Below are 13,976 nucleotides of genomic sequence, written 5' to 3'. Positions count from 1 at the left end.
ATCTCCGGTCCATGGCAAACTCACCTGACATCGACCGAATGCCTCACGCGAAGAGGTCCAAGCGCGCAATAACAAAATCAACATGGTACATGGACATCTTAATCCGACACTACTCACGAACATACCATCATCTAGGTAACATCACGGGAAATGCTGCAAGCTACGGTGATAGGACCGGCAGAGTGGCCAGGTCAGATCTTGTACTCCCGCAGAGACCCTGGACCCAGCAGAGAAGCTTTCAATAACTATTCAAGCACCTTTCAAGATCAACGCCAAGAAACGGACAAACCGCTAGGAAGGACTTTACAAGCCATCGAGAACCCAAGTGATGGTATTGACGAGGAATATAAAGAAGAAGAGCTAGTGTGGTATGGTAAGACGGTAGTATGGAGTCGAGGCACTCAGATATTCAGAAAATACACATACGACCTAGAGAAAGAAGATGTTTCCACAGCTGTGTTCGCATGGTTCAAGACAGGTGATGAAGCTGGTTCATCGAAAGATGTCTCTCCCAAGGGCAAACAAGCTATGAAGTCTCCAGACACATTCGGTCCATTCCACCAATCTCAACATGAACATTGGGGAACACCCAGACTCTCATCCCCGTCTTCATCCTCCTCGAATCCACCAAAACTCGAACGAACATTGGTTGTCTTCCTACAAACTCGAGCACATGTGTACTACTCGTCCGGAGAAGATGTAGTCGTGCACTTACCATTCGCTATAGATGGAGCATGGCCATTGTCTACCGGTGGACTTATCGTTCAAAGAGCGTTGGAAAAGAGGGAATTGAGAAAATTAGGTAAAGAGAAACGAAAATCCGGAAGTGTATTAAGAGGAATGACGGATCATTCTTCAATGACTATATTAGATGACTTGATGGATATGGAGGATGATACAGCCCCTTACTTACCTAGATTGTACACTTTGGAAAACCCTTTCGACGAAATGAAGATGATTGTTGAAGGGAGAGTTGAAGATGGTTTCGATCAAGCTAGTGGGAGGTTAATATCCCAAACACATGCTATCGACTCCTCTTTATCCATCTTATACGTCTCACCTGATCCGTACCCATTCGTTGTAACGTATAATTGCGAATCAAACGAAATTATTCTCTATCGTAAAACATATATACCCGACCAGCCTGACTTACCACCTCTACCACCCAATCCACGTACTATGCGACCTGAAGAAATCCTTGGACCATGGGAAGCACCTGTCCCAATCCCTCGGTCCACCAGGGCAGGAAGACCTTCTTTGCATCGTAATCCCTCGTCATTTGGTCCATCGTCTGATAATAGAACTTCCAGTATCTCAGATCCATTAGACAGGACTCAGCGCAGAGCACCTAGAATATCCCGTGGACTGAGGGTAGCTCAAGAACACCCAATAGCGACTGATGAGCTACAGGCTACTTTAGATCCTACCCCTATAGTACCCCCTCCATCCACAACAAAAAGAAGGAGTCGAGGATTATCGATATTGTCGACGACGACCACAGCCCAAGATTCCAATAAGAGAACATCAGGAGCAAGTTCGTCTTTCGTTCTTTCGGACATGCATGATAAACATGACAAGATGGGTCTACAGGCCATAGCGGAGATGGATTTGAGAGAGACAACTATGATGATGGGTCTAGAGAGGGATGAGGTGGGAAGCAGAAGTGATCTGGTTTTGGATAAAGTATGGACTTGGAGAGCTCCGTAGTGAGTCACAAATTTTTCGTTCGTCTCTGTCTCACGACCTATGCTTAGGGAATGTCTTGAATATAGTGCCATCACACCAGACAATGTTTCGGTCTTCCTCAGCGATAATCTCTTCTCCACTTCGGTTGTCATCAATCTACACATATCTCAGCCTGGTCATACTCCTCACTTGTATCCATTCCATGCTCAATTCCGGTCAATCCCCTACAAATTTTTTGCCATCACTCCCTCACCGCTTATTGAATGTCTGTCTGCTATTCCGATAATATCCACTCGCCCGCATGTCTACGACGTGCTGCTTCTTGCTAGAAACAGTAGTCTCTCTTTAATGACAAGCGGAGGTAGACAAATATCACTTCAAATCCCACGTCAACCTAGAGAAGGTCATGAAGAAGTAGCTAGAAAGCTCGCGTCTAGTCTTAGAATGGCAGTGGACGAGAAACATACTCGTCTGAATTCGGAAAGGAGGATACTCAAGCTTTTAGATCCCATAGGACCAAGATTTACAATCATATATGAAGATGGTGAATGTCTAAGAGTTGATGCGGATCTTCGGATCGATCATCATTTGACGAGACAGTGTTTTGAGGCTTTGTCGTATGTCATTCCACCTCAGCAATTCTTCTTCGTCAAAAGAGAAATCCTATCTTCCCTGCACCAATTACCATCTATACAGCGGCGTGATGACGGGCAATTTTGGAAAATCTTCTCGAGCGTTATACGTGCGATGTTACAAATTGAAGGTGAAAGCCAACCGACAAATCCATTCGAGACTTTAGTACACGATGGTCAGATATCATCAAATCCGATCGCTCGTCGTCTTGCTCAGAGAATGACACGCAACACCTCGGCAACTCGTTCATTATTGACAACGGGTCTGATGTACGGTGAAACGCTTCGACTAGAAGACACAGCTCCGATCATGCTTGCGCTTCATTTTGTCGCCCAGGATCTGCGATTGTCATCGACTGGGCGTAAAGAAATCGGAGGAATCGTCAGGTTGATATCCGATTTGGCTAGCAAAATGGGCAGATGGGATTGGAAAGATTACTGGGCTAGGATTATGCCTTGCGAAGTTTCAGACATGCACCCCAATCAAGGTGAGTAACGTCAAATCTTCCCCTTAGATGACATGAAATGCTAACTTCCATATAGGCATAACCTATGATACGACTGTCTTAGACCAATTCGATGCTCCACCGGACATTATGGCTTATCTCCATCAACAACTCATAACCCGTACGAAATCTTTCCCTTCACCTATAAGTCTTTTAGCCCATCCCGCTTCATCCGAGCTAGGTTATGTTAATCCTTGTCGACAGACCACTTTAATAACTGGAATATTCTCCTTTTTCACCGCACCAAACTCATCTCGAGCAGCTGCAGCTGTGAAGCATATGGTACTAGTGGGATTAGATCTAAATTGGCTTTCTGATCTGCCCTACGGCATTGCTTTGCCAATTTTGGAGACGCTTAGATTCTGTCAACATAATCCGCCTAAAGATTGGGATGCCAAGATGTACGAGCTCATCGCAAGGTGGGACTTGGGGATCAGGGCCATGGGTGAAGCGAACGTTAGTGGCAGGGAAGATCCCGATTTGGACCTCGGGCTGGAAAGAATACCCACCATCAAAGAGCTTGTCGGATCCGTTAGTGAGGACAAGAAGAAGCCTCAACAACCTGTTTTACCGCATGCTCGATTTGGCTCAGATCGTCGAGTACAGGAAGTCGAACGTATCATGCAGACTACAAGGGTACGAACGATCGCTGTCCAGGATCCTAAAGGCGCATCAGAGTCAGATGTCGTCAGGTATCAGCAGACTGTAGTCAATACTCTCGCCAATAGAACATTGTCTATACCTGTGGGTCAAGGGATGTTCGAATTTGGAACTCGATCAACTAATATCACAGATGTTTGGAATATTCCTCTTATCGAGTTATCAGTCAAAGTCGGTCCTGGTAAACCTACAATGAAAGCGGAGATCGTATCGGACAGTGCGGAATGGCCATGCTTTCACAATGGTGTCGCAGCTGGTCTTGCGATTTCTCCGGAATGTCAAGGTATCGATAGTTCCTGGATAGTCTTCAATCGACCGAACATCCTCAATGCGGAACATGGTGGATTCTTACTCGCACTCGGTCTCAATGGTCATCTTAGGTCGTTAATGACATATCATGCCTTCCCCTTACTGGAACCAAGACACGATTTTACTTCTGTCGGATTACTTCTTGGTCTAGCATGTTCATATGCCGGTAGCGAAGACCTCTTGATTACGAAAGTTCTTTCTCTCCACACCCATGCTTTACTCCCACTTGGATCGATGGAACTCAACGCTTCGCCCATCATTCAATCATCAGCACTCCTTGGTCTGGGTCTAGTCTACGCGGGCAGTAGGAACCTTCGAATGGCCGAAGTAACACTCAGCGAAGTAGGAAGGAAAGAGATGCCCAATGTAGATGGTTTTGCAGATTATCAAGAATCCTATTCCTTCTCTGCTGCCATGGCATTCGGACTGATCATGCTTGGTAAAGGAGGTGAATCGACTTCTGAGGTGGAACGAAGGATGTTAACTCAACTTCGAAGATGTATCCTCGGTGATACGCCGGTTTTAGAAAGCACAAAAGCTAGGAGCGCCGTACCAACAATCGATAATAATATTACTGGTTCAGGAGCGACGTTAGCTTTGGGTTTGATGTACCTCAAATCTGGAAGAAGGGATATAGCGGATATCATAACAATCCCTCAAACTACTTTTGAACTGGACCAAGTACGACCTGATTTGTTACTCTTACGGACATTCGCGAGATCCTTGATACTTTGGGATGAAATTACCCCGATGATGGGATGGATAGAAGATCAATTACCGCAATTCATCAAAACAGCCCACGATAAAGGTCATAATCATAAACGAAGTACGAATCATATGGAATTATCGACCGAACTAGCTTATCTCAATATCGTCTCTGGAGCATGTTTTGCAATCGGCATGAAATATGCTGGGACAGCTACTGAAATGGCCCATACGAACCTAATGACTTTCTTTGGGGTGCTATCGAAAGCTGCCACTGGATCAAGTATGACATACGAAGGTAGAATTAGACGTACAGCCGCAAGACAGGGCTTGAATATCGTTACGTTAGCTTTGGCAATCGTCATGTCCGGTACGGGAGAATTGAGTGTCTTGAGGAGATTGAGAGTATCTCATGGACAGGAAGGTGCGGGTGTAACTTACGGGAGTCATATGGCTATGCATATGGCACTTGGGATGTTATTCCTTGGAAGAGGTCATTATACGCTCGGAAATTCGAATTTATCAATTGCTGTCATGTCTATTGCGTTCTTCCCTCGATTCCTAGGTTCACCAGGTGATAACAAATCTTACCCTCAGGCGTTTAGGCATCTTTGGGCTTTGGCGGTAGAACCTAGATGTCTGGTTGCGAAGGATGTCGATACGTTGGAAACTGTTTATTTACCTGTGAAATTGAAGGTTAAAGAACAAACACCAGGAGCATCGACATCGACTATCGACGTGCAAGATAAGAAATCCAGTGGTGGGACTGTCAAAGTAAGATCGCAAAGTTTGATTTCACCAACCCTGATCAGTCCATTCGAAAATATCTTATCTATCGAAATTGATTCACCGCGATATTGGTCTGTGAAATATGATTGTGATTCGCCAAAGGACAAACTAGGGTTAATCAGGAATAGAACCATATACGTTAAGCGTAAATTGGGTTTCTTAGATTATAATTCGGATCCTAAAGGGAATAGAAGCTTGTTTGTTAGAGCTGGTTCTATGACTGGGATAGATCTACATTACGACTTGGTCTCTTATCAACAGCCCACAAGTCCAGCGAATAATAGCAATATATTGGGATCGGAAGAGGTTGAAGGGTTGGTCAGAGTACATTCGGGTGATCCGGCGCTGATTAGATTATCCAAATTTTTCAACAACAACTACAACGCCGGCGAATCTGGTAATGATCGACAAGGCATGGAAATCAACAGCATAAACAATTTCATTGAGATTGTTTTGTTGGAATGTCTATCATTGGATAAACCCCATCTTATACCGGTTTACTTGGACATGTACATGTCGCTCCAACGATCGAGTAAAGAATGGGGATTGGGAATAGAAGAGTTGAACCAATTAAAATTCATAAGGTACTTCTATGATAAGATATACGATAAATCCTTCAACTCTTCTTCGTCAACTCCAAATGAAAAGAGATTCCCATTGGTAAGGATGAACTTTGTTAACTCCCTTATCCGACGACTCGCCCAGCCTACTTCCACGGATGAAGCATTGGATAGTGTGGTCAGATATCTTAGAGGAGAACAAGAAGATATGGAATGGACGGAAGGCTTAGTTAAATATATATGGAAGAATAACTTACCGCCTTTACCTCTCCTTGAGATGCTTAAAGAAAAGGTCAGACAGAGTGCTATCGATAGGGAGGTGCTAATTTTGAAGCTGAGAGATGTATCCGAGGGGTATCGAAAGAGGTTATCAGGGCAGTACGGGGAGCGAAACGGGCTGGATGACGGGGTGGTAGAGGGTGAGGGGTGGAAGATGGACAGTGTGAGAGAGACGATTAGGGTATGGACGGAGTAGGACGAAAGAAGATGGGAGGTGAGGGGGGCAGGAAAGAAGGGTTGTAGAGGAGGGGAGTCGGAGGAGGGAGAGGGTGGGACGAGGAGGGGAGGGGTGAGGAGGGGAGATGGGGAAAAGGGGAAAAGGAGAAAAGGGGAAAGTCAGGTATACAACGACTGCGTCATGAGAGACTAAAATGTGAGACTTGGTTAACGAACGATACTGTAACGATCTGATGATAGCATGGGCAACATCATGCATGAAAATCAAGTATCAAGACAAACACATAAGATCAATTATGTATGCTACAATAGTTGTACAACAACAATGACAGCGAGAGGTACTTTCCAAGCAAACTTAAATCGTAGAATCATAATCATAAATCCAAATCGTAAAACCTGACACCCAATTCCATCACCTTTAAAAAATAGCATGTCCATCGGGAGTAGTATGAGCCTTCAATACACCCGTGGTAAGTTTACCTTGGTGATTTTCGTTCTCGGCCATACATTCGGAACATTGATAATCGTATATGTGATTCTTGAGATTGATAATAGTGTAGGATGATTTATTGGATTTGACACATCCTGGACAGGCGAATGGAAGGCACTATGAGTAGGTGGCTGGGTCAGCTTTACTCTGACTGTGGACCATCATCGATCAAACATGAGGTGGGAAGATTGAGATGGGTGAGTTCACTTACGTTGGCATGACAGTGGACTTCGTTTGCTGCGGGGGTAGAAGCGAGGGGACCGTGGCAGAGCTATAAAAAGAAGGGATTTGCCACCGTTAGTCATAATGACATTTGACAATGATGAGATGGAAATGGAGAGTGGGAGGCAAAAACTCACTTTGCAGGAAGGAGACATCTTGTGTGTTCACTGAAAGTAGGTTGATTCGTTTCTAAGGTAAAGTAGTAAAGTAGTCTAGGTTTGAATCCCGTATTGAGATGAAGAAACCAGTCTTGGGAATGACCATTTCAAGAGCAGTTTATATACCTTAATTTCTGAACACGAACATGAACGATACGGCTACATGTCATGTTATATGTTATATCGGACCGTTCACCGTCCTTTCTGTATTTCACTCCGGCAATATACAAAAGATCAGGTGAATTACCTTTTTGAACGCTATCCTATCCGATCATATCGGTGTATGATACCAAAAGGATTGTGTTTAGGACTGGCCAAATGATCAAGGGATCTATGGTTTGTGGATCGCCTGAATGAAAGTGGGGAGATTACTGCTCAGCAACGATCAACCCAAATGACATTTTACATTTTGATCTAGACTGATCATACAGATCGACCAATATCCTTTGACCTACTAACCCTATCTGGTTTGTCAATCTGCAGTGATATTGTTCAAAGGATGGATGAAAAGAAGGTACCATCTTTTCATTCGACTACTATCCTTTGACGCACACAAATACAGTAGTAAGTAAAGTGGGGGAGAATGTACATGCCACACCGAACAAACATAATGTACTTAGTTAGCGATGCGTGATGATCGGAATATTTTCAGGACGAGGTGCAACGACCATTCCATGAGGCGTTTTGATCCGGTTCAACTTCTGATTGTCTGTTTATTGGTTATTGTATATTGTGGCCCTGCAGTGATTTACAGCTTGCTCAGCTGACCTTAGGTCTGATCGGATGCAACATACAGTACTATATCAACTCCTACTGCCTGCGATCGGTCAGTTCGTCACAAACAGTGATCATGATCATGTAATCCGATAGATACTCGTAACGAGGGTGAAGATCAATGCATTTCTTTATCTGATCGTGCCTTGCCTGCTTACTCAGCTCATCTATCGAATCGCCTTGTTCACCTTGTGATCTGGTTGATCTGCACGTCATATCACCTGATGTTGTGCAGCAATGCACTTTTATGATGCATGTCAAGATGTGTATGGTACATACAAGATCGATTCACCAAACACCGAGCTTGATGTCTGACCGTCATTCGATCGCATATTCCAGTGGCAAAGACCTACAACCGATCAACCATCCCTTAACCTCACTCCTCCAACTTCATCTTCTTCGCTTTCTGTTTTTCCTTCTGTGCAGCTTTCTTCCTCTTATTCCTCTCGAGCTGAGCCGATGTCTTCTCTTTGATCGCTTGATCTATCTGCGTCTCCTGTTTTGCTTCCATCACATTCTCTTCCTCCACTATGTCCTCCATATTACTCTCAATTTCCTCACGTGGTCGTTTAACATTCTTACTTTTCTGTTGTTCTTGCTGCGTCGATGTCATTTTCGCTTTGATAGGTGCGGATATGGATAATCCCTGGGGATCATCTCTTACGAAACATGATACAAAGAATCCATTTGTTCGATCTTCAGGTAAACAACGTATGACACCTTGGGCTAATTCTATATTTCAGACAATGACAATCAGTTTGATACTTAACTAAATGTTATGTCACCTGATACAAGAAAAGTTGTGGGACGTGCCGATGGGATGAAGTCGTCAGAGACTTACCTTTATCACCCGCCATCTCATCCTCTCTGCCTCTCCTTTCCCAAGTAGGTATCACCTGACTTCTCGGTGCCAATTTCCATCCTTTCTCTTTGGCTATCTTCGATTGTAAAGCTGATGTTACTACCCTCTCATCCTCTTCCGGGTGGATGGAGCATGTAGAATAGACTATACGTTTGGCTGATTGGACTAAAACCAAGTGATACCAGATATGAGTCGATATAAGGGTGATAGAAGACAGGAAAAGAGAGACACTTACACTTGAATGCATGTAAGATCATTTGTAACTGGAATGAAGCTAATTTTTCTAATCTTTCCGTTTTCGAATCTGATTCTTCGACATCTAAATAACCACAGATCGATGGGATATCAGTCATTCATTGCTATGACCAGCGAATCGCGAGTGAGCCAGACGTACCATCTTCTAAAAGATAATCCAACCTATTTACAATACCCGATCCTGAACAACTTGGATCTAGTAATCTGATGAAACGACATCAAGTCCAATCAAGTAATCAGCTATGTAATCATTTTATTTATGAAGTGAGTACTGGGCACAGAAAAAGAGAGTTTACTCACATCCTAGTCACTTTTTTATACTGTTTGTCCTCGGGATCAGATTCGAGGAAATCCGCTCGTTGAGCAATCACATTCTTACAATGTGCTTTCTCCAACATGCGCGTCAGGGTTTTGTAGCGATTGGGAGAACGTTCGAATGCGTGGAGCTAGTACGTCGATAGACAGAAACCATTAGCATCAATACTTAGAGTTGATATGGTCGTAGTCTAGTATATCAGGAGAATAGAAGATAATGGACTCACCCTGCCTTGGTTGTTCATCAGAGCAGAGACGTAACTCGTTTTATTACCTGGTGCTGCGCTACACGATTATTGAATCGTAATATCAGCTACTTGATCCATCAAGCTATACTACAATTGACAGACTAGGAGAAGACCAGGTCGGATCGGTTCATTGAGTAAAACAACTCACGTAGCATCTATACATTCTCCTTCATCATCTTTCCAATCCCACATCAATACCTTCGCAGGCATACAACTCGCTTTATCTTGTAATATAATTCCTCCATCGGTATACCAATCGTTATCATTCCACCAATTAGTACTTCCATGGAAACACAATAACACATCGTTCAAATGCGTATCCAAGAAATATTCTTTTTCTCCTAAAGGGTATTTCGGCTCTTGCAATCTGTTGAATCCTAATCTCTCCAATTCCTTATAAAGGCCTTGAAGGGATTTACCGGAATTAGGATTATACCTTATATACCTTATCGCATCTGTTGTGGATGATGATTTGGCCAAATCTGTTATTCGGGATTTACCACTTTTGATCTGTATCTTGACCAACTCTGCTTTTAGACGAGTTTGATATTTGAGGATGGATTGTTTAGGGGGCCATAAGTCTGATGCTTCGATTTTACGCTTAGGAGAAAAGAGAAGGTCGTGGAGGATGACGAGGATCAGGGATTGGGAGGATGGTGCACGCCGAGGGGACTTTTTGGGGAAAGTGAGTTTTTCGAGGGATTGAATAGGGACGATCGAGAGGAGTTGAAGGAGGATAGGTTTGTCTATTATGTCGATTAGTCAATGATCGGTTGAGATCCAATAGTGGACTTACATTTGAGAGTTTCGATGATTACTATAATTAATGTCCATCAGTCAGTCACATGTGAACTTGGATTTGGATTGAACAGGATGTTCCTCTGAAGATGGGTGGAATAAGAGAACACTGGCATGGCAATGACACTCACAAGCTAGTATCCTTTTTCCTTCACCAGGCGTAGATTTTATCCCAGCAGCTGCTAAGGAACCTTTCACTGAACCTTGGTTTTTGTCCAGATGGTCGAGCGCCAATGCAGCGGATTTATAGAAATTCATCGTGTAGAGTAGTAATCGCAGATGAACATGGGCAAAGCTCAAAGCTGAGAGAAATGGATCACTATCTGAACCCATAGCAGAGAACATGATATACATAAGCATTCGATATATCTATGAACTATGAAATAAGGCGTACAAGCTGAGTACTCCTAACCGATACCACACTACGCTCGTGCTCCTATGAAGTTTGAGAAGGATCAATAGTTACTTGAATCACTATGACAACATCGTATAGTCAGCTCCTATTGATTACTTTGTAAACCAATGAACCGATATAGATAGTTGAGATGTAGGGGATAGTTCAGTTAATATGGAATAAGTTGTCTTAACATTATTTAAGTTCTGATAATGTAGATAAGATATTTTGACATCATGACGAGGGCAAGTTCAAGGGGGAAAGAGGAAATGTATGAATGGAATCGAGTTAAGAAGGATAGGCACTCACATGGTATAGCTCTTAGATAGCAGAATCCTATACTTATTGATAAAGATGAAAAGAGTAACAAATAAGAACAAGAACAAGGAGAGCTGAACCAAGGCCATCCGACAACAGCATCGAGCAAAAATTCAACTTTTTCATTATTGCTAGCGGATGTTACGTAATTAAACGCAAACACGCGTCTGTGCGAGATATGAAAGTCAATTCAACCAAAAGCAACAACAACAACAATGATAACAACGATAACAACGACAATTGGTGTACATATACATAGCAAGAAAACAATCAAGGTAGAATTGAATCAGAAGAAAGGATTATCCAGATATTAGAGCCTTCATACCTCACTGGAAACACTGTAACATTATGGTTAGTTATACCCGTACTCAGGGACTACAACCGACTTATGCTGATTGATCTCCTCCCTCAAGTCCAAAACAGCCACCCTAGGTCGAGGTCTGCCCTCCAACATATCTAAATCCTCACAAGGGAGGAGAGAACCTTCCGGAGGTGCATTCACGATGTTCACTCCTCAGCAAGTCAAGCAGTTCAAAGAGGCTTTCACGATGATTGATCAGGATGGTGATGGGAGGGTGACGGAGGGTGATTTGAAAGTGATGTTGAGTAATTTAGGTGGGTCGAATATTTTTCACATTATCATTTTATCTGGTCATCATGCCGCCTTGTCATATCCGGATAGCCATGCAACTTATCACATCGTTCATATCATAATTATCAATACAGTTACATGCTAATTCACTTTGTTTGATCTATTCTAGGCCAAACACCCACTCCGACCTTACTCCAAGCTCTCCTTACTTCCCGACCCGGTTCAACAAAGGGAATAGCAAGCGAAGGGATCAACTTCACTCAATTCCTCAGTATGATGGGCGAACATCTGATTCAACTGGATAACGAGAGAGAACTGATAGAGGCTTTTGCATGTTTTGACGAGGGTGATAAAGGCTGGGTGGACACCAAGGAAGTTAGGAAGTGGTTGAGTGAGATGGGAGATAGGATGGATGAGACTGAGGTGAGTTTCACTGCGTTGCAAGGATGCCACAACGCAGCAGAGACACTACAGTACGATGATGATATGACGGTGTAATGAGAATAGTGGAGGAAAATGAGCAGATAGGTTGACTTGTTTTCCTTTTCGTACAGATCGAAAGACTATTCTCAGGTCCATTCACAGATCGTCAAGGTCGATTCAACTATATCGAATTTGCAAAAGTTCTAAGAGTGAATGATGGTGAGGAAGAAAGAGAAGATAAGTTATCAACTTAGAGGTTTGCGGTTCCAAGATTTATTTGTGTTCTTTAGATCGTGTATGTGTATAAGTTGTATGTATTGCATAATATGATATAGTTTACTGTATATATGACAAACCTTCCTGGTATCGTGACGTTTCACTGAATCATGATCATCCAAGCGAATACGAAGAAGAACAAACACATTGGATAGACAGCTAAGAAAGTACGTGATTCCTGTAATCTCGTACCGGTGAAGAAGTTCATCGATGCTGTCAAAGGAGATACAAAGATAAGTTAGAAATACTGATAAATCCGATTTAGATTTGTTTGCTTACCCCACACGGACCATGCCCAACATGCTAAGCTGACTGGTATCCTGACGAATAGCGTGTGGACTAGTAGAGATACGATGGAAGCGAGGAGGATGGGGGCGAGAGCGTAGCCTAGTACGCACTGTGATGACGAGTCAGATTGGACTCATGTCATGGATTTCGCCCCTCCTTCAGCTGGGAAGGACAGCGATGAGATGGACTTACAAGACTTTGGAAGAACGATCTGTTCGGACGTCAAGAATTATCGTTCATCAGCTGAAGCACTAATAACATCTGTCAAAAATTTCACTTGACATATACTCACACTTTCCCTCCTAACAACTTTGAATTTATGGTAACTACCACCGAACCGATAGTGACTAACGAAATGACAAGCGAAAAGACTTGCATTGATTGCTCTTGTGGTGCCTGTGGTGCCAATATGACAGCAATAAGCACAGCGTTTCCTCCATATTGACCAGTACGTGTATCCAAGACATTCAATTGGAAGTTATCAGACTCACATCAAGCGATAGGATAATAGCTAATGTCAAGCAAATCACCAAAGGTCCCCATAAATCCCAATCTCGAAGTAATTGATTATTACCACCTCCCTTTGGTGGATAGAGCACTTGAAGTAATTTGGCATATATCGAATTGAGATCCCTCATCTGTACGATATAAGCCATTAGTCAGTGATGCACTCTTCTGATTTGCATTGGAAATGCATTATATATATTGTTGATATATCAAGGGATACACTTTGATGTAAAGTCAAAAAGTATTACGAATACTCACAATAGTCTTCGTGACGGGTTCATCCAAGGTCGACTCTCCCGTATATCTAGTTTCCATTTTCACACCTCCCCATCCTGTCTCTCTACGCGGCTGGGAGCTCTGTCCTATCCTACCTGATACACCAGAAGGGTTGGATGGTCCAGCCTGCGGTTGTGGTTGGGACGAAGAAGAGCCAGAAGCGCTGACAGTAGGATTAGGGTGTGAGAATGAAAGGGTATCAAGGTCATCATCGTCCGCTTGACTACATTTGCATATACCAATGTCAGTCAGTGGTCCTTACATTGGACGAAGCGCGGAATACATAGATGACCTACATGAGCTGCTGCGAGGGTGTTCCTACACGATCGTAAGACATGTTGCCTTTCCGTCTATGTCTCTTTTTCCGTTTGTCGTATAGGCTTTCTGTTAGAGGGAAGGTTTCTTGATTCTTGAGTCTGCTTCTGGGATGATGATGCAACATCCCATCCCATTAATCCCATCCATCGACACGACGTG

General features: G+C 43.2%; 5 protein-coding genes across 5 annotated transcripts; 2 read left to right on the top strand and 3 right to left on the bottom strand.

Annotated features, from left to right (window-relative positions):
* Positions 1-150: 150 nt before the first annotated feature.
* On the top strand, positions 151-6,322 carry L199_006288 (uncharacterized protein; the record flags this gene model as incomplete). Its single annotated transcript, XM_064891988.1, has 3 exons — positions 151-1,706; positions 1,773-2,806; positions 2,862-6,322. 3 exons carry the CDS (start codon positions 151-153, stop codon positions 6,320-6,322), a joined length of 6,051 nt encoding a protein of 2,016 aa, XP_064748060.1.
* A 399-nt stretch (positions 6,323-6,721) lies between these two features.
* On the bottom strand, positions 6,722-7,170 carry L199_006287 (uncharacterized protein; the record flags this gene model as incomplete). The annotated part of the gene is made up of 3 exons (XM_064891987.1): positions 6,722-6,910; positions 7,005-7,064; positions 7,153-7,170. 3 exons carry the CDS (start codon positions 7,168-7,170, stop codon positions 6,722-6,724), a joined length of 267 nt encoding a protein of 88 aa, XP_064748059.1.
* A 1,153-nt stretch (positions 7,171-8,323) lies between these two features.
* Positions 8,324-10,683, bottom strand: L199_006286 (uncharacterized protein; the record flags this gene model as incomplete). Its single annotated transcript, XM_064891986.1, has 9 exons — positions 8,324-8,679; positions 8,789-8,974; positions 9,045-9,128; positions 9,204-9,268; positions 9,365-9,510; positions 9,607-9,664; positions 9,776-10,373; positions 10,424-10,444; positions 10,557-10,683. The coding sequence occupies 9 exons, from the start codon at positions 10,681-10,683 to the stop codon at positions 8,324-8,326; spliced, it is 1,641 nt and encodes a 546-aa protein (XP_064748058.1).
* An 802-nt stretch (positions 10,684-11,485) lies between these two features.
* On the top strand, positions 11,486-12,406 carry L199_006285 (uncharacterized protein; the record flags this gene model as incomplete). The annotated part of the gene is made up of 4 exons (XM_064891985.1): positions 11,486-11,488; positions 11,551-11,752; positions 11,899-12,152; positions 12,284-12,406. 4 exons carry the CDS (start codon positions 11,486-11,488, stop codon positions 12,404-12,406), a joined length of 582 nt encoding a protein of 193 aa, XP_064748057.1.
* Positions 12,407-12,528: 122 nt separating this feature from the next.
* On the bottom strand, positions 12,529-13,836 carry L199_006284 (uncharacterized protein; the record flags this gene model as incomplete). Its single annotated transcript, XM_064891984.1, has 7 exons — positions 12,529-12,641; positions 12,708-12,825; positions 12,909-12,927; positions 13,009-13,112; positions 13,208-13,354; positions 13,482-13,722; positions 13,796-13,836. The coding sequence occupies 7 exons, from the start codon at positions 13,834-13,836 to the stop codon at positions 12,529-12,531; spliced, it is 783 nt and encodes a 260-aa protein (XP_064748056.1).
* Positions 13,837-13,976: the final 140 nt, after the last annotated feature.

This window comes from Kwoniella botswanensis, chromosome 1 (assembly GCF_036426115.1).
Source record: "Kwoniella botswanensis chromosome 1, complete sequence".
In the NCBI taxonomy this organism is placed as follows: domain Eukaryota; kingdom Fungi; phylum Basidiomycota; class Tremellomycetes; order Tremellales; family Cryptococcaceae; genus Kwoniella; species Kwoniella botswanensis.
This window is presented reverse-complemented; position numbering and strand designations above follow the sequence as displayed.